We start from the raw sequence: 26,403 nt of genomic DNA, 5'->3' as shown, positions 1-26,403 counted from the left end.
ATTTTGGCATGTTTGTGATAGACCATGGACGACCAGGAGAGAGCATGGATGAGTCAGACTGGACTGGGGGGTACGTGAGTAACTGGAGAGAGAGTTGTAGTTGGAGTAGTGAGAACTGATTGTGATATGAACGATAAGGTTTGCCCAAGAAGCCGTTGGAGCTAAGCAGATTAAAACCTATGCTTCAGAAAGAATTTTATCTCGTGTGATATCATCGTGTGATATCATTCTTGCGACATGATCATACGTCATAAGCGATCGCAACATTAACTAATAATAGCTGAGCAGCAGTGTCTGTTTCTGATTCTAAATAAAAGATGGAATGTTTTTATTCATCCTTCTGGTGGCTCTTTTCGATCACCAATCGAGTAACGATGGCGTTTCCACGGTTAGGCTTCGTCCAGAATAGCCTTCGCAGAGAAATGCAGCATACGATCGACGGGCACTTTCTGCTGTTCGACCACCACGATAGTGTTGCCGGTCGGTTTGAGCAGCTCCTTGGGCAGGTAGGTCGTAACCTGCGGTCCAACCACTGGCCAGTAGCGTCCCAGATTGAAACCATTGATAAAGATGAAACCCTGCGGAGAAGCGAAGCGAATATATCTCACTAACGACCCTATTTATCGGGAGGGAACTGATCGACACCGTACCTTGCCCCATCCGTCCATGTTGATGTAGGTATCGTGAATCTCGGACGCCGGAACGTCAAACACCGCCTTCAGCACAACCGGCCCATGCACGGCCATTCCGCGACCATTCACACCGGAACCACCGGAAACGGTATTGATGAACTGTTCCACCTTGCTGTAGTCATCGAACGAATAGCCGGTGATCTTCCACTGCTCCAGCTCCTTGGTGTACGGTTCGGCAAACGTTTGAATAGTGACGTTGCCCAAAATGCCCTGCAATAGGAGTCAAATAAGAAGGGTTCGGAAGCAGAACAGTTGAGCAGCTCTCATAATGCCGTCATACCTTGTAGTCATCGAGGATATCGAAGTTGATGCGCCCTTGGTTTTCCACGAGAATGGAAAGCTCCGAGCCGTAGCCGGCGGTGAGGGGAAGCGAATCGATGGCGTTCTCCCTAGCCAACGTACCGGCGAGGAACTGAAATGTGGTAGCGAAGAAGAGCCAATTGATAATTACACCACTTATCAGGATTATGCCGGCACCGAGTCGTATCTGTACGCTACCTGGTCCAAGTACACCTGCGCCCTATCGTGCAGACCGTTGATAGTGAGCATATTGGGGTCACGTGTCAGCTTCGGCAGGGTCGTCTCGTACAGCACGAAGCCCGAGTTCTGGTTCAGCGCCTCGAAGGTAAGCAGCTGGCCCTCCTTGTTGGCGGCCTCTACACCGAGCATTGCCCGGCCGTGGTCCGAAAGAATCGTATCAACCATGGTCAGTTGGATAGCTTCCAGCATCATCTTCGGCGCCGGATCCGGAATCGGCATCACTGCCAGCGGAATGTACTGAAAAAAGGAATCACAATTGATATGATATGTTAGCCTTTATCTATCACTAACACCTTCCCCATGCGCTTACCTCTCCAATGATGTCCCGGAAGATGGTGTACTTCATCGTCGGATCGCCCGCCTCGTCCATGGGCGCATCGTAATCGTACGACGTAATATCCGCCATATACTTGCCCAGCCCCCAATCGTTAGCACCCGCCCAGAACCCAAAGTTAGTGCCACCGAAGTACATGTAGAAGTCGACGTTCCAACCGTCCCGCAGCATCTTGCGCAGCGTGGCCGCCAACGGTTGGGCCGGTCGGCGCTGGTTCGATTCCTGCCAGTGCGTTAGCCACCCGGTGTAGAACTCGGTGTTGACCAGCGGACCCTTCGGCTGGTACGAGCGCACCTTGGCCGCGTGCGTATCGACCTCCTCCTCCGTCATCAGCCCAAAGTCGGTCGTAACGAACACACCATCGATCTGGCCGCAACCGATCTCGTCGTCGTACGGCCGGTCGACCGTGAACAGCACCGCCTTGTCCTGCACGTACCGCTCCGTCTGCTGCTTCAGGAAGTTCAGGTACGGCTTGTCGCACTTGCCGAACGCACCGTACTCGTTCTCGATCTGCACCATGATGATGGGCCCACCGTTACCGTACATGTACGGTTCCATGCGGCTCATCAGCTCGCCGTACCACTTGCGCACCTCCTCCAGGTAGTTGGCGTCGCTGGTGCGCACCGCGATGCCGGGGTACTTGTTGAACAGCCAGTACGGTAGACCACCCTGATGGGAGACGAAATCACGGAAATTGAAACGTTACAAACTTCCACCCGCTTCAGTGTTGTGGGTTGAGCTGTGGGTGCTTACATTGTCAATCTCGGCACAGATGTACGGGCCCGGGCGAAGGATCACGTAAAGATCCTCCTCGATCGCCGCCTCGATGATGTCGGTAACGTTCGCGATACCCTCCCAGTTGTACACGCCGTCGCGCGGGTTGTGCAGTGACCACTGGACGTACAGGTCGACCGCATTCAGCCCGCCGGCACGCAGCGTGCGCAGCTTGGTGCGCCACGTTTCGGGCAGGGCGCGGAAGTAATGGAACGATCCAGCCACGTACCGGAAGTCCTTACCGTCCATCACGAACGTGTCCCGCTCATAGTCGATTTTAAACGATCGCTCCGCCTTTGGTGGAAGAAGCATGAAACGAAGATAGTGAGAATCAATCGCAAACCTTCCGTCGGGGTGTAGCGGCAAAGGCGAAGTGTTGATCGGATGATATTCACTGCACATATCATCACGCGTTACCTTCACTGAGCCAGCGAAGGCCAGGCACAGCGCCAGAACGGTGGCGCTACGAAGCCACATGATTTGCAACAGACACACACTTTTGCCAAACACAAACACAACTCCTTCCCCCCTATATTCCTAGGTTAACTTTGTGCGAGACCGTGGTGGCGTGTGGTGCACCGGTCGGCAGTCAGCGAAAAACTGATCATGCGTTGTTGTACGGCAGCGTTCATTACAAAATCTCGCGACTACCTTTTATGTACCATAGCGGCGGCGGAGCAGGAGGAGGAGGGGTTGGTTTATCATCAGTCCCAATACCAACACCAATACGGTTTGATGGCGTTATTTTTTTTAATTTCGTCGCCGAGCTGGCATTAAGGTAGTGCGATACCACCGCCGAAGCGTGCCAACACTATCACAAGGACGAGTGAATCCTTGTGCTAATTCGATACTGGACATGTTTCAGTGTAAACAAACTAATTTAAATATTAATTTCAATCGAACACGTTGCCCTTCTTGGCCTGTGATTTGTGATCAGTCTTCTCACTCACATGATGCCCTTAGCTAGCGTGTGGCGGAAACGGACTTGTGATAAGACAATTATCGAGAAGCTCCCAGTCTATCTGGTGATGGTTCTTCTCGCTTGTTGGGTCTGCTTGATAAGATTGTACCGCCTAATTATTAGCCAGCCTGTTCGGTGACCAGTGTTTGGTCGCGATGGGAATAATGGGAAAATCTTACTTCGTCCCCACCGTCGTCGTCACTCTGCAGCCCGAACACGAGCCCCAACGTTAGCGCCAGCACCACCACCAGCACGACACCGCAGATACCGAGCAGCTTCGTTCGCCGGATCATCCTCACTATTACTCGCCGTTGTGCATCCGTTCCCACAGGTAATGCGGACAAGACTGATAGAGCGGTTAATCTGGCTGTTGGGTTTTAGCGTGCTCTGATACCGGATTGGAGTGTCCTTCGGGATGATAATACACTTGGGGGTCGATTTAAAAGTACTTAAGGGGTAACCGAATTAGATTTATTAAATTCAAATTTGAAGAACATATTGTCGCACTATTTCATAAACAATACATCAAACGTTTTATCACTAATTAGCTGAGCATCATTCTGATAGATTCAATCGACCAGTCGCTTCCCGCATAATTGAACCGATGCATAATCGGAACGCAGTTAGGCGCAAACATGTGGGTCGCACCGCTTTCACTGTAATTGATTTAAATGGAGGATTGAAGTGAGGAGAGAGGATAAAGTAGGGTAAAAGCGAGGGGAAGATGATGAATTTTAAATACCCGTTCGTAAATTAACGAATCTCGGTACAAAGCTCAAAGTTGAAAATATTTGAAAAAATAGAGAATTTTTTACTACAGCTATCGGATAACAGATGGCGCTACAAGAAAGTACTTGCAGGCGGCTGTTGTTTGCAATGGCAGCGAGTAGAACCAATGAAACCGATGTTTTCGTTGCTGCTTCTCGTTTTATATGTAGTTTAGCATACTTTACAAATGCAAAATGTTTAAACGTAAATAAAAGAAAATTGAAAACTATTTCATTCGACCCAAAAGTGCGCCCTGAGCGCGTTTGGGACTGATCTAGATCAGTTGAGCATATTTTACCCCTTACCGTCATCACGGGGGTTGCTCATCGGTAAATAACACCCTCTCACACACATACACATACATTCAACATCAATGTCGTTAGATAGGGGCACGAACGATGCTGCTAATGCGCCGTTTACACACACCGGGCAATGCGTTCGATCGATCGATGGCAAATGCAGGGCCGTTCTTCCCTTCGACCAAACAAAAGGGTTACATGTTTTGTTGGTATTTTTCAACTATACATGTATTTTAACAATATTTTAATTTAAAAATGATAAATTTATTTTACTTACAGCCAGAGATTTTAAAATTATTGGGCAGAACTTGAGACTGTCGTTTTGCCTTTTCTTTTTTTTTCGCAAAATAAACAAATTTTAAGGATACTTTTTCATAACATAACGCAACTTATTAAATTTATTTTCAGTTGAAGTACATTACCAATTGTAAAAATTTCTTTTAATAGCTAAACCAATGTTAGACAGTGATAGACATCAATGAAACACAAGAAAATAAGCGATAGACAGCCCGCAGCACAGCATAACGCCAACATATGTTGCACCACTTGTCCCTTCGCCATCGAAACTGCGCAGAAGAAGCCCAAGATTGCACGCACACATCGCTACACCCGTCCGCGCAAGCATGCATTCCGAAACCCGAACGGAACGCACATTCATTCGCCTCCTGCTCGGCTGTGCAGTGGACAAATCATCAAGCCCAACAGTAATGTTAGTCGCTCTCGGCAGTACCTAGCACACAATAGCGGTGTGGTGTTCGTTACCCGGTTCCCTTGCCAAAACGCGACACGCCAGCGATGCCGCGCTAAGATACACCAACAAGATCTCGGTGCGTACGCCGTCGTTTCGCGTGACCCTCGCTGCGGACGACATTTATTATTGTTAGCTCCCACTCCGAACCCTGCGTGCGTGTGTTGTTTTGCGGAGGTGCTTATACGCGTGTGTGGTGTTCTACCCTACCCTCCTTCTTGTTTGTTCAGCAATTGATTGATTATAATTTCTTTTATCGTGGGGTGTTGTTTTTTATGTGTGTGTTATGTGGTATTTTACACACCGCTAGTGCTTGGCTGGTGGTGTAGTATGGGTGAAGATTCCGTGGCAGCGCATTCCAACAGAACAGTGAGTGAGTGTGTGCGCTTATCAGTGTCCAGTGCTGCCCCGGTGGTTGGTTCCGTGAACGTGGATTTTTTTTAGTTTTTTGTGGCCCAAGCCCTTTTGCAGTGCCGTCGCCCTGACACCGTCCTCGGCGTGCCTTTACACGTAAACACAGAAGACATCAAGCGCTGGCGTGTAGTGTAGGGGTCGGTCGTGCAAATTCCCGTCCACCATCATCATCGTCATCATCATCGGCACAGCACCCTCCGCAAAAGGGGGTTGTAGGTAGCGCGCACCCCACGGCGACTGATTACGTCAACGTTTATTCGAGAAGCGCTTTTGCTGTTGTGGGGCAAAAACCACGAACCGACCAACCCACTCACACATCCACACACACACACAGAGACAGACGCACGTCCCTAGTGAGGGGTTGGAATTGGAGAGCATACTGGTATGCGCGATCGACGTTCTAAAGGGGGGTGAGATCTTCTCGCGCGCGCGAACCAACTGATCGCATGTGTAAACGATCACGCAAAACAGCGAGAGAGCGAGCGAGGGCTAGAGACTCCGTGCTGTGCTTATATCGATTCATATTCATAGAAATTAATTTATGTGTTTTCTTCTTCTTCTTCTTCTTCTTCTTCTTTGTATTCGGCATAATTTGGTACAGTTTCAGTGTGTCTCTTCTCAAGCAACACAGCGCATCCTTCGGCCACTGTGGGCCGTTTGAAGATTGTTTCGTTTGCAAAAAGTCCCATTTTCTGCACCGAACCGCTCGAGAGGCGTGTAAAAGGTACAACGGCAGAGAAAGTGTCGTGAAGAAAGTGGCATTCCAACGGGGAGGCCAGTGCGTTATCCGGGTCTGAGATCAAGTGCCTTCCCTTGTGCCTTGTGTTTGTGTGAGTGAGTGTGTATGTTCATGTGAAGAAGTGAAGGATAAGATTGGCAGTTTTACATCCCAATCCCAAAAAAAAGTCATTAATTTTGTGTACTGATTGCCTGTGCTGTACGGCAACGTGCAAAAAGGGCGTGCAAAGTGCACTTGTCCCCTGCTGGTGTGTGGTAGTGGCTATAAGTAAGTGAGTGCGTGTGTGTGTGTTTGTAGCGAAGGTAGCCGGAGGCGGCGGTAAAAGCGGCACAACGCGACAACATGATACACGTAGGTGACAATACCTGGAACCTGAAGGTCTACATTACCGACCTTCAGGTGCAGAAAACGCTGCGTGTCCGGGGCGATCTGCACATCGGCGGTGTAATGCTGCGTCTGGTCGATCCAGGTAAGTGTTTTTTTCCCCCCAAACGTGGTGGGCTCGTGTTTCTATGTGTCTGTGTTTGTACGTACGTGGAAAACATTGTGGGGAGAACGGGACGGCCGCGGTTGCACACCAAAACCGGACCACTTGCGCGAGCTAGCTGCTGGTGTCTTTGTGGGGGGAGGGAGGGAAAAAGGAAAATAAACTCGCGAAAGTATATGGCGAAAATATCTCCCATCCAACTGGACATCACACTGGCGGGAGGTTGCCCCGTGGACCAGTTGCGTTGGCCTGCGGTGCAGTTGCCTTTGGCAGGTGTGTATGACCCATTGGAATGCGCTTTTACCCATCACCGTGGGGGCACACGGCACTTTGGTGCTAAAAAGATTGTACCCATGGGTGGTGTAACGCATTGTAACGCATCAGGCGTTACTGTAAGGCTTCTAGTCGAAAGGCTGGGTGATAAAATGAGCAAAATTCGAACAAAGTTGCTTTAGGATGGTGTGCAAATTACTCCCAAACTTTACAGGATATTGAACAAAACAGAGGAAATAGTCTTGAAAACACGATTAATCTATTTTAAAGCCGTAACAGCTTTAATATTCGGAATTATTCTAATTTTTGTAATCAAATTTAATTCTGTTGCACCACACTTGTTGGGTATTCTAAGGGTAACACACATGAGATTGTACCTAAAACTTTTACCAGTTGCATATTGCCACGAGTCACGAGAGCCGAAATATGACTCAGGCAGAACTAGATTAATGGTGTGTTGTCACGGAGCAATGAAGCAGAGGCACTTCCACGAATGTTTTCCAACGATTGTCAAAGAAACTATTCTATGAAGTGCATATCCCCCCGGGTTCGAACGCAGGAATCTCCAGCAATTGGAGTAATTATGCATAATGCTTTATTGGGCAACGAGTTGGGTATCATCGTAGCACAGTCAAATGCATAAAACAACATCATATTCCACTTAGAAACAGGATATGGATTAATTTTTTTTTTAAATAGACCATCATGGAGGAATTCTATAAAAATGTACTGGGATACTCGTGACTAATTCATCAGAGCCATTTTTGATATACGTTTTAAAGTTTTATATTAACTAACGATACTATAAAATATACTTTGAAAAGGGCTTTAGAAAATAAATCCTAAAAATGTTGCAACTTTAAGTAAATTACTGCACAAGAAACAAGAACGGCAGGTCCAGATGATAATTGTCTCCGATCGCTTGAACTAAATTGTAAACATAACTATAGCTCTAATGAAACCATCAAAAGACTTCATTGATTCAAGCCTCTACATCTAAGGTCACAGTCACCGATAGCGGTCCAAAGATTGCCGAACACGCTCTCGTGCGCATTATAAGGTCTGTTTGCACTTACCGCAGAGCTAATTAATGCCCCCGCGAGCGGGGCGGCGCCGATAAGATGTCGAGTCCAACTCCTCCAACTGTGCAAAAAGCTCCCGGGTCCGGGTGAACCTGCAAACGAATGTGCAACACACTTTGCATTTTTCGCCTGCTGCCCAGTGCATGGTGCGCCGCCGTGTGTTCCATTGGCTCCATTCCATTGGCCTGTGTGTGTGTGTTTTACGGCTTGTCAGGCCTCAGTGCAAAAACCCGTTCCCAGTACTGGAATGCCGTCGTTGCCCGTTTGCTTGCAAAAAACAAAAACAACACCACTACACCTGAAGAAACCACCTCCCCGCGCGATTGGCGTTTCAAAGTTCGCACTGTGTGTGTTGGAGGAATCAACATTTTCGCCCATCAAAAAAGGGGAAGGATTGTCCAAGGCACGCGCTCGCAATAAAGTCCCCTCGGGAGCCGTGCTGGCTTTTCAACATTCACGTCGTGCCAGCGCCTGGGCTGCCTAGCAAATCTCGTACCGGATGTACGAACCCCCCGCCCTTTACCGGAACCAACGTAGGCCCGGATGTGTGTGTGTGTGTGGGGAGCGAAGTTGCAGTTCAGATCAGTGTGACTCACGGACCAAAAATAATTATTTGGCCATCATCCCAGACGGTGGGAAGGTGAAGTGGCTGCTTACGTCATCGTCCCGTCAGTTGTTGGACTTTCCGTCGTTTGAATGCAGCAGGATTGAGATTAATTATGGTGCAAAACTTCGGTTCCGGATGTTGAACTTTCTTATTGTTCGTCCTTACGATTTATCGAGAAATGGTTACAGTTTTTTTGTTTTCTTTGGTGTGTGTGTAACTGATTTCATACCATTTTACCTTGGCCGGTCGCGTTCGCTCATCATTGCTAACGCACCCTTTATTTACATTCTACAGCATCCCCTACCTATTCCCTCAGGGCCATGTATGCATGCCCTTGTGGTTGTGTGAGTGCGTCGCATACAGGCGGGGTTTAAAAAGGGAAAAGAAAGTGTTTGTCTTCCCAGCGGGAAGGTAACTCACCATCATTTGGCGTTAACACGTCAGCGGGAAGAGCGGGCAAGATCCTCCTTCTCGCGCGTTTGGTCGGTCGGACGATCGGTCCCTCGCGTAGATCGGTTGCGGCGTCTTTCGGTTTGCGCTCAGTTTTCGATAGTTATTAATAGAATATTTTCATTTATTGAGGCGTTTGAAGCGCGAGTAAGAGAGGGCGAGTTGGGAAAGAGAAAGCGTTCTTTATTCAGTGGCGATTGCTCGTCCTGCGAGATCGCTCGAGACGATACCCTTCTAGGCAAACTCACACTAATGTTTTGAGCGTCAAACGTGAAGGCACCGGACGCGCCTACCGCAGATCAACTATTCGTCTGTCATCAACAACAACAACAACAACAAGAACACGTACACTAATAGCACGAAGACACGGAGGGAAGCGGGGGAGCAGTAGTACGTGCCGTGCCGAAGGGCTGACCGGTAGCAATTCGAGATACCACCTAATACACAACACTACTGACCCGCAAGCTGATGACGCAGCACTTACGACGAACGGTAGCCACCCAACACAGGCAGCTTATGGCCGCGGATGGATTGAATCTGCTGCGGCCAACCACACCTCGAAGCGAGAGAGCACCACACACACAAACAGCGAGCGCGTTCGAAGAATGGGGTGAGATAAACAAGCGAGCGCGCGTTCGCGATCCTCAGCGATCAGCAGCACCAACACCACTTTGAACAGCGCGTCTCGACGAAAGATTTATCTTCCCTTTTGGTTGGTCGGTGTATGTGTGTGTGTGCTGGTGCTGATGAGTCGCTCGAGCGCTGCACCGTATCGCGCTTATACGCGCTGTGTGCAGAGGTACGCGCGTCGCCTTCGTACACCTGATAAAGATGGCAATGGCGACGCTACTATCGCGACCCGGTGGTGTATTAAATGGCCGACGGTTCTTGTGGTAAACGCTAATTGAAGGGGGCGTTCCTTTTGCCGATTTGTTATAATTTACTACACTATCGGAACTCATCTTGCTCAGGTTCGATGGATTGGAATTTAATTGGGAAAAGTTTGTTTAAAACTAAAATATAAATTGCACTACAAAGGGGAAAAAAAGGGAAAGCAAAACTCACCATCGTACGCTGTCGCAGCACGGTTCGTTCGCTTGCATCCATCCGTTCCACAGCCGTACAGCAATGTGGTCTTGTTCTTGCTCCATCTCCATGCCAACCATCCAGTTCAGTTCACCTCAGTTCACTCCTTCCCACAGCTTCCCCCTCAGACACTGCGAAGGTACCGTTTTCTTTGCCCGCCGCACTCTCACCATATAAGGAACTCGTCCTTGGTTTCATTTTAAGCTGTGTCCGCGCCAGTGCCTCCGGTTCCGCCATCGCGTTATGGTCGTCGTGCGTGATCATGCTGCAGCAGCAGCAGCATCATAACTACTTCGCTCGCACAGGGTGTTTCGGTGATCATCGGGTCTCTCTGTCTTGCTCTATCGCCCCCAAAAACAGCCGTGTCAAGGAAGTTCGAACTGCTTGTTCGAGGGTGTAGTGGAAGGGAGAAACCATGCACAAGACGGGCGTGAATTCTAATGCATTCCCCTCTCGTGCCAAGTTTCATCCCCGCACACACAAACATTACATTACCAGCACACATGGTGTTTAATATTTTGTTTACGAAAATACGGCCGACCGTTTCCTTCGGTCGCTCTTTTGCCCGGATCGATCCAAGAGCCAGGCGGCGGAGAGAGCAAGGGAGGGGGCGGATACGACGCACGTAAAACAAAACACATCAACACACTTGTTCCCACACACCTCATCGTTCGTGGGGAGGCAATCTGCATCCTCCCTTCCGATACGGGGCTATACTGGGAATCTTAAAAACATCAAGTCCCTCAATCATTTCCACACGGACCAAACGCAATGTAGCGCGTCCGCGCGTACACACACAAACACACACGCATATCATCACTCCCAAGACGCGTTTGAATGATGCACAACAGACAGAAAGACCTTGTCGCGCACTGGTCTTGTACTCCCATCCGCTGCGTAGCCATGGCTGCGCGTTGAGCTAATGGTTCGGCTCCATGCGTCTATACACCTTGGGCAATAGTGCGCCTACGAGCGAGCAAACGAATGATGATCATTTGTGTGTGTGTTTGTGTGTGTGTGTGTCTGTGCGGGTTGAGAGGAAGTAGAAGTGAGGGGACACACACACGCACACATTCAGGCCCACTCCGGGAAAGGAAGTAGCGCAGACGGTTCCGATCGACAATCTCGACATCGGAAGAAACCCCGATGGTGCTAGAAACTATTCCATTGAGCACATTGAGCACGGCGTGTTTCTTCTTCCTCCACCTCCTCTTTCACGTTCACGTTCGTCCACCCGTTGGTACTTGGTACTGCCAGGCCTGCTTTAATCAGAACTCCTTGAAGCGGATGATCTAATGTGTGGATTGGTGAGGTATTGCGGACGGAGGTGACTGGTTAGGCCGCCGAGCGATTTCATCGCAGCGCTTGTGTCTCATTTACATTCGAAGGATCGGGCGTGTTTGTTTATGCTAAATTAATGGTGGACAATCTCCGATACCGTCAAACGGGGACGGTTCAGTAGTCGCCACAGCAAACCTAGATCAGATCGATTGCGCCATCTGAGTTGGCCTTGGATTGAAGGGATGGTGTCGTGTTGTGTGTTGAAGTGAGGCCCAGGTCTATGAAAATGTTGCGTGGACCATTTTTGGACGTTTTTGCATACCAAAACAGATACAAACTAATTTCAACATAATTTTAAATTACTTTTTGAGCAAAAATGTGCACAGTTTTTTAAATAAATAGAAAAATCCGGAAATGCTATTGCTATTGAACAAATGTTTCCGCAATATGTGCATAGACCCGGGCCTTAGGAAGACATTCGTTGAAGCAGTATTTGTCTGAGTTGTTAAACCCTTTTACTCATTAAAGTAAACCCTTTTTAAGAGCTTTATATAGCAAGTATTCTCCAGAAATCCTTCAACCACTTCATATTACAAAGTGTTCCCTCAGTAATGAGACCCGCTGTTAACGCAACGAACCATTTGCCCCCGTTGTTTCGTTTTAAACCCCAAAAACGCATCTTAAAGCACACGCCCTTGAGAAAAACAACGACATAAACGAACGAGCGAGAACATTATGACTGCATGTGTTCCAATTTTTTCTCCCCCCATTGTTTGACAGGGGAAACACCGACACGATGTTCGGTAGCAGCAGCAACAGCAGCAGCAGCTGGATGTACTTCACCAAACTCCCTCTCTTTGTGCGTTGTGAGCACGAGGCGCGGGCGGCACTTCATCCTAAACCGCTAACCGGCCATCCATTTCTAACCTTCTACGAAGAGTCCAGCACCACCACAAACGCGGTCCTTTCCTTTCATTTGGATGGCATTTTTGCTTCGAATCATGACAGTTTCGGCGCAGCTGCTGCTGCTGCTGCTGAACCCTGACCAGCCGCTAGGGCGGATCGCGTACGCAAGGGAAGCACACAAGGCGCAAAGCGCAAAACAAATGCTGGCATTCAAACAGCGGCGGTACCGTACCGACCCTGATTTCCACGTACGACGCTCCTCTTCTCCAGCCGTTGGTACGATAAAATTCTTTTCGCACATACGCCCGTTTGTGTCATTCGAGGGGCGTCGCCGTCGTGATCCCGTCGGTACGATAAGGCGTTGCGTTTTTTTTTCGATAGGGCGCCGCGCGCGCTTCCCCAACATTGACATTGAATTCCACCACCATCGCCCCAAATGGCGTACGTTGGCAGCAGAAGCTCGGGCGCGCGCTCGAGCCTAGACCTACATTCGGAATCTTCCGCTGTTTGCACAATTTGCGGCAGACATCACGTGTACCATTCCACCACTGCCATCACCATTAGGAACACAATCAAACACAAGACATCGTGCCGTGGCCCGGGCCGTAACTACGCGCAATCGAAAAAAGGGTCGTGGTGTGCGCGCTATCACTATTCAGCACCGGATAACTCCCACCCGTCCAGACACTGCAGCCAGCCACAGTGACACTTTTACCGTCATCGGCGCTGGATTAAATGGGAAATTTTATCACCAGTATTCGGTGACGGCGAACCAGGGTTTCGAGTGGAGGGAAGGCCGGTTCTAGGCGGGATAACGGGCAACCTTTCCCCGATATTGAACGGAAGGAAGCGGGTTAATTTCCTGCCACAAAGCCGCCTGCACAAGGTTATGGCGTGTAAATTGAGTGATTAATAGTGGCTAATGGAGCAATAAAAATGTCGGTGGCCAATGTCCTGTGTCCAGGCGGGTCGATATAGAGGTTTAGAGAGGAGCGTGAGCTTGAAAAGGAAGGATATGATGGAGTTTACCGTTTAGCGTCTTCTTTGATTGATTAGGTCAGGATATAAAATGGATGATTGGCGGGAGTTTTGTGCAATAAACTAAAACAGAATGAGATTTAATATTCGATATTAAACGCATTAATATCCCTGAATCGTATGCCTCTAATTAAATTGCATCGAAACGGTGCCGCCCCGTACAAAGAGCGATAAATAAAACTCGAACACTGCTTTCAGCGCCCCAAACCCCATCTTTGTCGTCTCTTCTGTCTAGTGAAGGTTTTGTTTTAGCTTGAAACACACGCTGCCTCGCTTGCCACGAGATGATGCTCAAGTTCGGCTAGCGGTTTTTGTACTATTTATAGCACCAAGAAAAACGCAAAAACCCATCGCAATCGCACACGCATGCATAAACCATTCTGCTTGAGAAGAATTATTAGGGCGAGCGAGGGAAGGAAGGTAGTAAGATCGGAGTCTAATGTTTTCGAAAAACAATCGCCTTCCCTCATACCACCTCACACTGCGCTCCTCGGTTGGAAATCTTCCACTCGGAGCTGTTGAGATATTGCCGAGCATAACTTTAACCTTCGCCGATGTGTGTTTCGAATTCTCATAAATATCTGCGAGCATCGCTTTTTATAGCTCGCCCAACAAAGCCCCAGTTCCCCGGATGCCGAGACAACTGAGACGACGCCGCCGCCGCCGCAACCCGCCGCGCTCGTAAATGTCGACTAGTCTGGCAATGTTTCGGTTCGGTTGGCAACTTTCCGTCCAGGGCCAGGGCGGGTCCCGGGCCCGCGGATGAATTCCAGTGAAGTGCGAAGGGAATTGGGAAAGCCGGAGAGTACACCGGAGGTGTCATTACGGGTCGGAAGAAGATGCAAAAGCCTTTAGAGGAAATCTGAATCCATCCGGAGAGCACTTGAGATGAGTTACTGTGTGTGATCTTCATGTGTGTGTGTGATGAAAACCACACATCTGCAGTTGGTGTGAGCTTATGATTACTGCTCTACGAGTTCTTGCGAGTGATCGATGCCAAAAGACCAGGAAACCCGCATTCTAGTCGTGATGGGTTATTTTTAGGGTCATCTTCCAATAACCAACAACTGACCAATCGCTACTACAGTAGTCTTTTAAAAACGTTACCAATACCGATACTGACCGATCTGAATGTCTTTCAAGTGGTTACACAAATTCCGACATCTAACCCAAATCGACGACCCATCAGTGTGGAAGTTCCTGAATGTCCAACCAATCAGAGGCAGGAGAAATAGACAAGAAGGAGCGGAAAATGAAGCGGAATGAATTACACTGTACAGCGGGCATACACACCCCCGGTAACTGCCAGCAGATGGTTTTGCTCTGTTGGGCGATGTTACGGAATGGACCGGGCAAGGGGGAAACAAACACAAGGGACTGTGACCGCCGGAGATCTGTGGGCATGGTTTAAATTACGACCCAAATGTGCGGCGGTGTGCGCATCCCGTCTGGGAAGAGAAAGTATGCACACAGTTGCGAAAGTTGTTGCGAGTGAACGACGCGTACATTGTAAAAAGATATTGGTGCTGCAACCATTCATTGTGTGCATCCTTTTGTTACATTTTATCGGTTTCAAAGGGATGTGCAAATCGACCCTCCGTTGGGTCGTTTATGGGCCATCGGGCCATCGACCAGCGGCTGCGGATGTTTGACAGCTTAATCTACAGACGGTTTATTGCTTCGTGGCGAAATGTTGTTCGAACCATCCTCTGTAACGTTTTCTGCCAACAACGTAGATTAGCCACGTGTGTACTGAGTCTTATCTTGGCAAATGTTTGTATGTTGTATGATGTTTTATTTATCTTCGAAATACGTCAACATATCGAGTAATGTACGATGTTTACAGCACCCATATAAGGATCGTTGGTTGGTACTTAACAGATCGGCAGTTTGAATTCCGTTTGAATCAGCATATACAATTAAGCTTTATTTCATCGACATCAATATAGAAAAATAGCACAAAAAGGAAATTTAAACATTCACTAGGATTACGGCGATAAACTAAACCACTCACTGTTGGCTGTTGAGGCGGATTACTTAAACATCTCCTCGTTTGTCTTTCCATTTTCCAGAAAACCCGAAAGATTGGTCAGACCACGCACTGTGGTGGCCGACCCGGAACCAATGGCTGACGCGCACCAAGTCAACGCTCGACCAGGTGGGCCTACACGCGGACGCCCTGCTGCACTTCACACCGATGCACAAAACGTTGCGAGTTCAGGTAAGCGGCCTCGTCAATTTCGTTGGAACGGAACGAACCCACCCTTGTACCTGTTTTATCGCATCAGAATGGGTGGATTACCGTTGTAACGCTGTTGCAACACCAACAGTACACACTGGATCTTAAGCTATATCAAGAAACCGTACACGTAGGAGTCTCAAACATCAGGCTCTACTGGAATGGCTTAATTGGCCAATTCAGTTTCTGCAGTTTCCGGTACATCGACGCCATCTGTATGAAAACCGCAACATGGACAATCATTTCGCAGGTCAACGAGCGGGGTCTGTTTGGCGGCCTTTTTCTCTTTGAACGTGCTCTTGCCGCCGCTGCTGCTGCTGCAAATGAACAACGCTCGATCGGTCAACAAGATGATCGTGTTATTTGACTATCCCAAAAAACAGTTGTCCCAACCCTCCTCAAGTATCCTCCACACTTGCGTGTGCTATTTGATCTTCGCACGTCCCACACAGAACCGATCCGAGAGCAACCGTGCGATCACATAGCAGCATACAGAGTGGGAGGAACTGCTTATGAAAACTGAAGACAGTACCCAACCCCATCCCTGCGCACATCTAGGCCATTAAAGCAAACAAACCAACAACAACAAAAAGGGCCAACTCCGACGCTAAAAATATGAAACGCGACCGATCACTTTCTGGCGTACCCTAGGTCCGCCATTTTTATTGCCTATTGACCTTTTTCGGGGGTTGGTCCGTTCGTCGTCCCGCCACAGCAAAAACGCTCTCTTAACGAGCACGTGTGTGCGCGGCTTTGGCAGCGAAGATGCGCGAGCTTGGGGCACTCCATCACCGCACGGCCGATCATAACCGGAGATGACATGGCCACACGCCATTCCCCGTCCTAGACTAAAGAAGAAGGAGGCCGTGTGTTGGCGTGGCGTATCGAAATGAACCACATCCGCTGGCCCCACGCTGCTGACCAGCCGAGTGCGCGATCAGTTGCGCGATCGTACGCAGCGGCTTATTTTTAGGCATGAGAGGCCATCCCCGCCCGTCCCGTTGTCGAAGTCGAAGTCGAACGTGAATGCGATCGACCAGCGACGACAACCCCGGTGGTGCGTCCCCATGCTCCACCACGCTGTTTTTGCCGAGCGTAGGTTTGCCGGTTGCGCGGTAACGCAAATGCATTAGCATACGAGTGTAGCAGGGGTTAAAATGTACCGTACAACTTCGCACGAACCACCTAATGAATGTTTGAAATGTGGCACGATGGGCGGGTTTTTGGAGCTGTTGGCTCACTGGAGCGTAAAGCTTTTCGCCAAGTGCATGGTTCTGCGTATGGGAGGCGTCAGGGAAATTCAATCTCCACCTCCAGTGGTCACATTCCAGCCGCAGAAGGATTCATTAATCTTGACCCAGGGGAGGGGAGGGCCGGCGGACACCTTACAGCCGCCGAATGGCGTTTGTGAGTTAGTTTGGATCTAGTTTGGCCACAGTTCGAGTCGGGTCTGCTTTGGGGCCTGTGCGTGGAGGCGTTACGGGTGCGATCGACGCTTATTATGTGGATATGCATATTTTAGAATGTTAAATGACTCCCCCTCAATGGTGAGCGTAAAATGTCAAGTGGTGGAGAGGAGTGATCGTTAATCCAATTATGGTACGGTTTGGTGACGTATTGCGCTATCAACAGTGATCAGCACCTTTGCGCGGCTAGCAACATCCGGTCTCCGTTGGAGTACGTTCTGCCGCAGCTAATAAGGTGTGCAGTGTGCAGGTTGGAACCATTCTTGCAAGCACACCACAACACTCCACGCCGTTCGTCGATCTCCTTAAATCTCCCACCGGATGGGTTTTGGTTCAAGGTTTGAATCACGCTCCCCGCGGCAGAACCAAGAGAGGAAAGGGACAGAGCAACCAACACACATAGACACCTACGAATGGTTACAGCAGGGGGGAGCAGCACCTGTTGGTTGGTTGGTTGGTTGCCCGTCCAGAACAAACCTGGCCACCGGCCAACTGTTCGCGTTTGGGTGCGTTTGCGCACCAAACCGTGGGTAAATGCCAATTTGAGGCGTGTGTTTTAGAATATTTCGAAGGAAAACTTTCGTTCCCCCGGGTCGCTCTTTTTTTTTTGTTTTTAAGTAGTTTAGCAAAACAGTTGTGATGGGGGACACCCAGCAAAACCTACACACACACACACAAACACTGTGCGCTACAAAGTGGCGGATACTTGACATTTGACGCGAAGGGCGTCGAAAAGTGGCCGCCTGGTTTAAGTGGGCGACGACGACGAGGATGGCGACGTGATTGCAACAGCGGCCCAGGCTGTTAGCACACAGGTTGGCCTTCTTTCGGCGTTCGGAATGGACGTGCGTGTGTGTGTGTGTGTGTGAGAATGCCAGAGCCTGTCCCGACCATTCGGTATCAGAACCGCGCGTATCTCCCGATCCACGGCCCCGCATGTTTACCGTGGTGTATTTGCTCTGTTTATCAGTGGGTACACTAACTAGTTCCCCACAGTGCACCAGTTAAGCCTGCGGTGTTTGTCATGAAACTCAAGCATTTTTACAACCCCTTTTGCTTGCGCTGGTTCCATTACAAGCCTCTACCAGATGGTGAAGGTATCGGGTTCAGAGTGAAAGAAAGAGGCACGAGAGAAAGAGCTTAATGGTAAATTAGGTATTAAAACATGACGCAAACACTTCGTCGTCGGTTATCGATTATCGTAAATGTTTGAATAAAACTATTGCGAGTTCTATGCGTTGAGCTCTCACTTGAGTCATTCGCAGAAACTTTGAAGCAATCCAAAGGCGAGAATCGAGACCACACATTTACCCATTTGCGTCCCAGCTCAAAGCAAACACATGCGATTGGGGCGATGCTTTTTGTGATGCATTTGCAAGCGCTTTGTTGGCGCCTAACCAAGTCGTTGTGCTTCCCCGCTGGTTATTCGCTATCACGACACGGAAGGGGGAAAACGAGTGCCAAGGCCCCAACCGGACCAAACCAACGGGACCAACTGAAAAGCGAAAAAAAGGGCGCTCGCTGATCACACTTTTTCGCATGAATCACTATCACTATAATGGATGGACAAACATAAACCAGGAATGACTCATGCAAAATGCTAACAGGCGCGCTCGTACCGGCCCGCAACAAACACTTTCTCCCAAAAAAGGTCGTGATTTGCTTCGCGACACGCGATATGATGAGGATTTTCGACAAGCTCGACCCAACAAATTTGGATGAAATCTTCATTTTGCTGCTAGAAACGCTCCAGCGGACAAGCGAGCCACACTAAAAGTTGATCAACGGCGAAGCTGTGAATGAGTGGACAGCGGCCATTTAACGCCTTTTCAAACAATTCATTAGAGTAACGCACAACTTAGGCGACGCCAACACAGAGAGACAAGAGTTACGAATTAATTATTCCGTTTTGGCGTGTCGCGCAGCTCACACACTCGGAGAGCTTTTGGGGCCATGACATCAGTGCGATACACAGGCCGTCCAGAACGGCGTCCAGTTTTGCACGCGCCATCGAATGCCCGTTTCGGAGTACGGTGCTGGCCATTTGGTCACGATTTTGCCGTGCGCCATATCCGTATGCGGGAGCAAGGGATGGAATAACTTTGCTTTGTTTGGGGCGCGGGAGGATTATTTGTTCGCTCCTCGCAAGATAACGAAACAACGGCCGCTGTTGCTGAGGCGTAGAACCAAGGCACACACAGAATATCGCGGCACACACCAAAGTGTCTGGAAAGAGAAACAAACCGCTCCAGTATTGGTGTGCCTTTTTCACGCGATGACTGGATAACGGAGAAGATCGCAGCGCACACAAAACTGGGTCACCGAAAGTCCCCCCCTGCTTCAACCACGGCGATCGAGAGAGAGAAGGGCAGAATTTGTTTGTTTTTATTAACTAGTTGATGGGCCTGCCAGCGATTAAATCAATGAATGAGCGGGGGAAGTAGAGGAGCTGTGATTTTGTGCGCATCAGACATTTAAATTCTCTCGCAAGACTTTCTTCCCATGGCGCGCCGTCGGCGAGCCGGAGGATGGCCACAGCGCGTAAGGAAGTGAAAGCGCGCGGGGTTAATTTAAACGGTTTGCTGCCCTCGTAATGAATCTTAATTGAAATGTGCCACCAACACATGCCAACGTTTTGCTGCCGCCCGCTCGGGGTATCATCGTCACGTTCGGCACGTTGTGCGCACGGGAATGCGTTAGCCTTTATTATTATGGGGCTGCGGACATGAACTAAATTGCTCGCCACGGTGGGGCGAATGACGAAGGTTCAAGGTTCTAATTGATAGCTAGTTTGTGGTTTGCTTTATGACACTCTCATTCACGATTGCATGGAACAATGCATTAATCATAGACGCTCTTGTTGCATCACATTTTCTCCCCCATTTTTTAGATGCCGGACCTCCGATACCTAGACTGCCGGGTTGACTTCTCCATCAAAACGTTCGGTGCGGTGGTCGCACTCTGCAAGGACCTTGGCATCAGACACCCGGAGGAGCTGTCCCTCTGCAAGCCGCTCGAGCCGATGCATTTGAAGAAGAACTACGCCGACCTGGCGAAGAAGAAGATCCCGATCGAACAGAATGGCAACGGGCGGGACTACATCCATCTGGCGCCGGACACCAACACGTTCATCCCGGTCGCTGCCCACAACCTGAACGGTAGCAACGGCAGCCTGGACGGTCCGGTCCACCAGGGACCGTTCTCGTGCGCACCGGTACCGAACGCGCACTTCTCCACGCCGAAACCGGCCCTCCAAAGCACACCGATCAGCTCACCGACGGGCGTAAGTAGTAGCTCCTTTCGTACATCTTCGCGGTTGCTGCAACCGGTTGTAATGGTAACTTCCCGTTCCCCTTTCAGACACTACGACACGGCCATGGGTCGGGCAACAGCGATTCTTCGTCCAGCACGGGCGATGGGAATGAAAACCTGGCCTACAGTCCGTACGCACCGAGCCCGGAGGCACGATCGCGCCTGCTGAAGCCGAAAACGCTGGTCGAGCGGGCGCGCATGAACATTAGCTGGCTCGATTCGTCCCTCTCCATCATGGAGCAGGGCATACGGGAGTTTGAGACGCTCTGCCTGCGCTTCAAGTACTACACGTTCTTCGACCTAAACCCGAAGTACGACCAGGTGCGCATCAACCAGCTGTACGAGCAGGCCAAGTGGCAGCTGCTGAACGAGGAGATCGACTGCACCGAGGAGGAGATGCTGATGTTCGGCGCGCTCCAGCTGCAGGTGAACAAGCAGAACGAGGTGCCGCAGGCCGACTCGGGCATCGACACCTCCAGCCTGGACAATGCGGCAGACGACGACGTCGATGCGGCACTGCGCGAGCTGCAGATTACGCTCGAGGGACCGAGTAATGGGGTGAACGCTGGCGACATTACCCACATCCCGGAGCTGACCGATTATTTGCGATTCTTGAAGTAAGTGTGTGTTTTCGGAACTGTACGCTTTTGGAGACGAGGCTTTACCGTACCCTCTTTAATCTTCCCTCTTTCGCAGGCCGAAAAAGTTCACCCTGAAGGGCTACAAGCGCTACTGGTTCACGTACAAGGATCTGCATCTGCATCTGTACAAGTCGCGCGAGGACGCGCGCGCCAACAGTGCGCCCCAGGTGACGATCAATCTGCGCGGGTGCGAGGTGACGCCCGAGGTCAATCTGGCGCAGAAGAAGTTCAACATCAAGCTGGAGGTGCCGCTCGAGCAGAGCATCAACAGCGAGATGTGGATCCGGTGCGACAACGAGGAGCAGTACGCAAAGTGGATGGCCGCCTGTCGGCTCGCGTCCAAGGGCCGGTCGCTCGCGGACAGCTCGTACGACAGTGAGGTGGCCAGCATCCGGTCCTTCCTCAGTATGCAAAAGCCGGCCCAGGCACCGGCCATCAACATCAACCCGGGTGAGATCGATCCGAGCGAGTATCTGGCACCGCGGTACGCGAAAAAGCTTAAAAGCAAGGCCATGATCCGCATGCTGGAGGCGCACGCGAACGTGAAGGATCTGTCGCTGATCGAGGCGAAGCTGAGCTACATCCGGGCGTGGCAGAGTCTGCCCGAGTTCGGCGTCACGCTGTTCGTGATCAAGTTCGACGGGCACAAGAAGGAGGAGCTGCTCGGTGTCGCTAGCAACCGGATCATGAAGATGGACATTGCCACCGGCGACCATCTGAAGACGTGGCGATACAACACAATGAAGGTGGGTAGTTTTGTTGTGGGGTGTATAATTGGAGGTTTCTACATTTACTGACCCATTGCTCTCTACGATTCTGTTTCACTGCAGGCCTGGAACGTCAACTGGGAGATCCGGTGCATGATGGTACAGTTCCAGAACGAAACGGTCGTATTCTCCTGCTTGTCGGCGGACTGCAAAGTGATACACGAGTTCATCGGTGGCTACATCTTCATGTCAATGCGTTCGAAGGAAACGAACCAAACGCTCAACGAGGAGCTATTCCACAAGCTAACGGGTGGCTGGAATTAGGGAGGTGAAAAAGGGAGGCGCCAATAATATGCCGTTCCCAAAACAAACACACATACAACCACAGTATGGCATGGCGATGCCTTGGCATAATTTTACTTGTTTTACGTGTAAACTTTAATCTTCGTTTTGACTCTTTTGTTGTACTGTACATAACATTAGTTGATTAGAAAGTATAGCGTTTACTGTATAATCGTGTCCCTCTCCCTATCCATAGGGAGGGGAAGATCCCAATTAACCCTTTCCGTTTGTATTCTTTTGAGCCGTTGCTTCGGGATGATGTTGTGGCAGTTGGACCAAAGATCGGCCGGGTTCCATTGCTGTATCACAGTTTTCTTTGGCAAAACATAAAGCTTTTGTTGTCTAACAAATTTCTGCAGCAACAAGCAGAAGCAAAACCAATTCGATTTAGGATATGTGCGACACGTGAGCTCGGGCTTGGTGTCTTAGCTCCAGCGTGCGATTGGAACTATTTGTGTACGAGTTTTAGCTAGCAATTGTTAAAAGAAATATTGGAAGCAAGCCCGAAGGAAAGCAAAAAGCGAAAATACAATCAAATTGCCTTACTTATTGATAATTAGTAGCGAAAGTTAAAGTATTGAGACGGCACGGTGATTACGTCGGATTTGCCGCAACCATCCCTATCAAGCGGGATTGAACGCGTAACGACAATCGTGTCCGCGATAGCCTTCCAAGCGGGATGTAGTGGATCCTGTACTGTCTTCCTGTACCTTTCTGCAGGATAATCAAGTGACAAAAACTAGAGAGAGAGAAAAAAACGGTGCCTCTTTGCAAAAGGATAATGGCTGACGTAGGCTGTAGCATGCATCTATGCCAACGATGGCAGTGAATGTGTATGTGTTTGTTCGTACGTTGTTTAGTATGTTTGTAATTGAGTTGGTCCCTTTTTCCTGCCTAATTTTAACACGCTACTGGTTAACAAAAACTTAACTTGAAACAGCAACAACTTAGTAGACGAACCAGCGAGCGACGCAACTGTCGAATGTAGACGCACCAAGCCCTTATCCGAAGCTACTTAACATGCTTGCACTGGGTGGCACTTAGCGAACAACTTACGCCTGATTGGTGGATATCCACTTACAACTAGCACAAACTAATTCGCTACCTCCCTTACACTTACCGCTGCTGTACGGGTTCGGGATACAGAGCGAGGACGCACGCCAGTTCGCAGCGAAAGAGGGGGGGACATACTGTTTTTTTGTCATGTGTAATTCGTTCTTCGTTTCGTAGGCAAACATGTTAGGACTAATTTTACTGTTGTACTGAAGCAATAAATTCGATTAACAATTAATACCTGATGAGCAGTGGTGTTTTTTTTCTTTCTTTCTCTCTGTGTGACTGTGGGATTGGAAGATTAAGCACCACTATTGGCGTTGGTGGGATCGTTTGGAGCAGTTGTTTGTTCGCGATTTTTCAAGGTGAAATTACGATGGCGAGCTAGGATCTCCGTTTCGAGTTTGTCTACTAGTACCATTTTCTTTATAGCCGACACCAGACACGCTTTGTAGCTGGATTTGAGACACTCTCCCGTTTTCGGAGCTAAAGCAGAACAAGAAACCACAAGCAAACGTGTCCGTTGGATGTTGGAAGGATGTTGAGGCGTTACTTACGAGGTTGTGTGGTGCGTGTCATTCTTGTACCCTTGGTTTGTATCTTTCTCTTCCTTTGCGGTTGCACGACATGGAAAACATCTGCTAGCAGCGTAAATGACAACGTTTGAGATTGGCGGCAATGTAAAGTGTTTCGAGTCAATTTTGTAGGACCTACCTTGGATTTCATGACCGTTGCCGGATGGGTGGGTTTCTAGGCTGTAGATGTACGTTTCCTGGGATGAGGAGCTTTCAGCTGGAAGGTAAACGTGCCATTAAAATCGTCACCATGCTATTGTAGCAGATGCCAAGCATATATTTTACCTTTCTCTTCCGACATGTTGGATGTTTAGTGTTGAGTGCGTGATGACTTCACGGTTTGGGTTTGTCTTGAAAAATGGACTACCTGAAGGTTTTTGCTGTACCACTGGAATGACAGCTCTTTTGGTTTTGCTTTTTTCGCTTTCTATGTGTTTTTTTATCGCCTTTTATACAGTTACCTATTGCATTCCACTAAATGAACGTTTCTGGCGGAATTACCATGTTAAATTAGCAGAAAAAGAATTGCCTTTTAATGAACACGGACGGATGAAGCAAAGAGTTGATGTAAAGTGACGTGCCGATCCCTGGAAAGCCGATGTTTTGTAATATGTTTCCTATAAATTCCGCTAGATGGCGCTTTGCGCAATTGTTCGTTCAATTTGAATTGACGGTTTCATGACTACATAATCAATTTTTATCCGAAAACCAATTTTACTGCTGTTTTATTCATTTGCGTCATTTGTCGGGTACCGTTGTTATCATTTTTATGCAGTTATCCAAACACAAGGGCAATATCTTCGAACCGAAACAAAAACTCATGTCATCATTGTGCGCTAAAGTTGGTCGTAGATAATTTTTGTTAGCAGAACCCGAAGATTATATTTATCCATATTGATGTTACAGACGACACGATGGTAAAACAACTATTCAATCCGCTCTCTCGCCCACTTTCTCTCTCCCTCTCTAAAAGCCAGTGCTGATGTACGCGTTAGTACATATTATGGAAACGAAGGCGCAACGAAGTACGAGATGAAACAAAACGCTTCGAACCAAACCGAAGATCGAAGTTTGCAACGCGAGATCATGACATTGTGCTCTAACACACTTCCCAGTAAGGTGGGCCGCTGCATTAGGCGGCCGGCCGATTGATTCCCGGTGGTCGATAGTTCGTGCTGATGACACGCCTGAAATAGATGTGGAGATGTTTAGGGCTGAAACCAGTGTGGAGCAGGGACAGGGGGCACTGGAGAGCGTGCAGCGTGAGGACCAGTTCTCCTCATGTGAGTGGGTAAGGGTTTGCAGGTGGAGGGGAGGATCAGTCTATTTACACTCGATTAGCGGCAGGAATGGCCCAGCTCAGGATGGCACCCGGTGACCGTTTGGGGGTGATGCGCGGAAAGTAGTAACGGGTCGCTTCCTTCGTCTGCTCGGCATCGTCCGTCAGTGGTGCATCAAGATTGTCCTTGGCGATCATCATGTCTGGTTGGGGGTGATGATGGATGACCATTAGTAACACAATCACTTTGACCGGTTCAACATTCTACTCACTTTTGTATCTGTTGACCGTCCGTTTCTCCAACGGTTCTCCCATCCCGAGATCGGTAAACGAGCTCGGTGTCCTGTAAAAGACTGAGAGGAGATTCATTGTGAACACTAAGCCAAAGCAGGTAGCCTAAAACAACGGACTTACATAGCTTTGGTGCTTCGAACTGATCCTCTGCTATCATTCGCTCGACATCGTCCTCATTTTTGTTACGCAGCCAGTCTGGTGGGTGAGGCAGTGAATATACCGTTTGGTAAGTCTTATTTAGGCAGCAAAAAGGGAATGCAATGCTTTGCATACACGAACCTTTGTAGAAATTCACACCTTCGGGATAGGATTCCACCAAGCACAGGAACCAAAACAGCTGAAAGGCAAACAGCCACAGGCAGCGCTTGTTGACTTCCATCGCCGTACGATGGAGAGTCCGTTTGATTGCCGAGTGCTGGGCGGAGTGTACTGCTCCAATAAACCTCCCACTCACAAACACCAATCAACCAACTCTTCGTCTCAGTCAACGGCACGCACTAGGGGTGCCCTTACCACTTGGCGAGCACTATGATTTCAAAACTCCAGCGAGAGCGGCTAATTGCTCCGTCCAAGGGCGAAAAGAATACTAAACGCTTCCGGGCCGGGTGAATCGCGTTTTAAATAGCAAATCGCCACTGTAACGATTTACTACGCAAATCCTGCACAACGGCTGCATCCCACGGTGCGTCATACCAGGCGAACGCAGTGGATGTATAGGAAGAAATAAAACGAACCTGTCACCCGCAGGCAGAGCTGCGTGATGTGCGCCAAGCAGAGGGGCAATGGTTGATGGCGAATACGGTAGGTAGGGGTTCATTTAGTTTCAAAAGACAAGTATAGGCAAGTTATAACAATTTTGCTAAAATTTATCATATGGAATTGAAAAAAACAATAATCAAATACATTGTAAAGAAATGTGTTATATTGGACAATATTTTGTAATGCAACTCGAAAATGGCAAACGAAATGTTACACGTGTCACTTGCAGACCGTCCGTAAGATTCTCTTCCCCCGTC

General features: G+C 49.1%; 4 protein-coding genes across 10 annotated transcripts; 1 reads left to right on the top strand and 3 right to left on the bottom strand.

Moving 5' to 3' along the window:
- Positions 1-297: 297 nt before the first annotated feature.
- LOC120901925 (beta-galactosidase-like) lies at positions 298-9,768 on the bottom strand. 3 transcript variants are annotated; one of them, XM_040310309.1, is made up of 7 exons: positions 9,139-9,768; positions 2,320-2,634; positions 1,543-2,235; positions 1,191-1,469; positions 973-1,104; positions 651-902; positions 298-578 (listed from the first exon to the last, which is right to left on the bottom strand). In XM_040310309.1, the coding sequence occupies exons 1-7, from the start codon at positions 9,142-9,144 to the stop codon at positions 390-392; spliced, it is 1,866 nt and encodes a 621-aa protein (XP_040166243.1). In that variant the 5' UTR covers positions 9,145-9,768; the 3' UTR covers positions 298-389. The 3 variants fall into 3 exon arrangements, with proteins under 3 accessions (XP_040166243.1, XP_040166227.1, XP_040166234.1); XM_040310293.1 differs by lacking the exon at positions 9,139-9,768 and adding an exon at positions 3,481-3,635; XM_040310300.1 differs by lacking the exon at positions 9,139-9,768 and adding an exon at positions 2,758-2,973.
- LOC120901902 (unc-112-related protein-like) lies at positions 5,003-23,484 on the top strand. 4 transcript variants are annotated; one of them, XM_040310278.1, is made up of 7 exons: positions 5,003-5,077; positions 6,132-6,738; positions 15,552-15,700; positions 20,075-20,467; positions 20,545-21,113; positions 21,193-21,883; positions 21,968-23,484. In XM_040310278.1, the coding sequence occupies exons 2-7, from the start codon at positions 6,612-6,614 to the stop codon at positions 22,166-22,168; spliced, it is 2,130 nt and encodes a 709-aa protein (XP_040166212.1). In that variant the 5' UTR covers positions 5,003-5,077; positions 6,132-6,611; the 3' UTR covers positions 22,169-23,484. The 4 variants fall into 4 exon arrangements, with proteins under 4 accessions (XP_040166212.1, XP_040166195.1, XP_040166204.1 ...); XM_040310261.1 differs by having other exon boundaries at positions 5,025-5,195; XM_040310270.1 differs by having other exon boundaries at positions 5,025-5,293.
- LOC120901951 lies at positions 23,308-24,395 on the bottom strand. Of its 2 annotated transcripts, none has more exons than XM_040310332.1 (4): positions 24,100-24,395; positions 23,954-24,031; positions 23,797-23,880; positions 23,308-23,725 (listed from the first exon to the last, which is right to left on the bottom strand). In XM_040310332.1, the coding sequence occupies exons 1-4, from the start codon at positions 24,113-24,115 to the stop codon at positions 23,541-23,543; spliced, it is 363 nt and encodes a 120-aa protein (XP_040166266.1). In that variant the 5' UTR covers positions 24,116-24,395; the 3' UTR covers positions 23,308-23,540. The 2 variants fall into 2 exon arrangements, with proteins under 2 accessions (XP_040166266.1, XP_040166276.1); XM_040310342.1 differs by having other exon boundaries at positions 23,797-23,877.
- A 275-nt stretch (positions 24,396-24,670) lies between these two features.
- LOC120893826 lies at positions 24,671-25,987 on the bottom strand. Its single transcript, XM_040295955.1, has 5 exons — positions 25,667-25,987; positions 25,508-25,582; positions 25,366-25,446; positions 25,146-25,296; positions 24,671-25,001 (listed from the first exon to the last, which is right to left on the bottom strand). The coding sequence occupies exons 1-5, from the start codon at positions 25,764-25,766 to the stop codon at positions 24,947-24,949; spliced, it is 462 nt and encodes a 153-aa protein (XP_040151889.1). The 5' UTR covers positions 25,767-25,987; the 3' UTR covers positions 24,671-24,946.
- Positions 25,988-26,403: the final 416 nt, after the last annotated feature.

Source organism: Anopheles arabiensis, chromosome 2, assembly GCF_016920715.1.
Source record: "Anopheles arabiensis isolate DONGOLA chromosome 2, AaraD3, whole genome shotgun sequence".
NCBI lineage: Eukaryota > Metazoa > Arthropoda > Insecta > Diptera > Culicidae > Anopheles > Anopheles arabiensis.
This window is presented reverse-complemented; position numbering and strand designations above follow the sequence as displayed.

Excerpts from the sequence above, each read along its gene's own strand:
- LOC120901925 (XM_040310293.1), bottom strand. The coding sequence starts at position 3,594 with ATGATCCGGCGAACGAAGCTGCTCGGTATCTGCGGTGTCGTGCTGGTG. Across the intron at positions 2,236-2,319 it reads TCTGTGCCGAGATTGACAAT|GGTGGTCTACCGTACTGGCT; the intron begins GTAAGCACCCAC and ends GTCTCCCATCAG. Across the intron at positions 1,470-1,542 it reads TCCGGGACATCATTGGAGAG|TACATTCCGCTGGCAGTGAT; the intron begins GTAAGCGCATGG and ends TCCTTTTTTCAG.
- LOC120901902 (XM_040310278.1), top strand. The coding sequence starts at position 6,612 with ATGATACACGTAGGTGACAATACCTGGAACCTGAAGGTCTACATTACC. Across the intron at positions 6,739-15,551 it reads GCTGCGTCTGGTCGATCCAG|AAAACCCGAAAGATTGGTCA; the intron begins GTAAGTGTTTTT and ends TCCATTTTCCAG. Across the intron at positions 15,701-20,074 it reads ACAAAACGTTGCGAGTTCAG|ATGCCGGACCTCCGATACCT; the intron begins GTAAGCGGCCTC and ends CCCATTTTTTAG.
- LOC120901951 (XM_040310332.1), bottom strand. Across the intron at positions 23,881-23,953 it reads CAACGGTCATGAAATCCAAG|CAGATGTTTTCCATGTCGTG; the intron begins GTAGGTCCTACA and ends TTACGCTGCTAG. Across the intron at positions 23,726-23,796 it reads GACACGCACCACACAACCTC|CTCCGAAAACGGGAGAGTGT; the intron begins GTAAGTAACGCC and ends GTTCTGCTTTAG.
- LOC120893826 (XM_040295955.1), bottom strand. The coding sequence starts at position 25,766 with ATGGAAGTCAACAAGCGCTGCCTGTGGCTGTTTGCCTTTCAGCTGTTT. Across the intron at positions 25,297-25,365 it reads GACGGTCAACAGATACAAAA|ACATGATGATCGCCAAGGAC; the intron begins GTGAGTAGAATG and ends ACCCCCAACCAG. Across the intron at positions 25,002-25,145 it reads ATTCCTGCCGCTAATCGAGT|GCGTGTCATCAGCACGAACT; the intron begins GTAAATAGACTG and ends CATCTATTTCAG.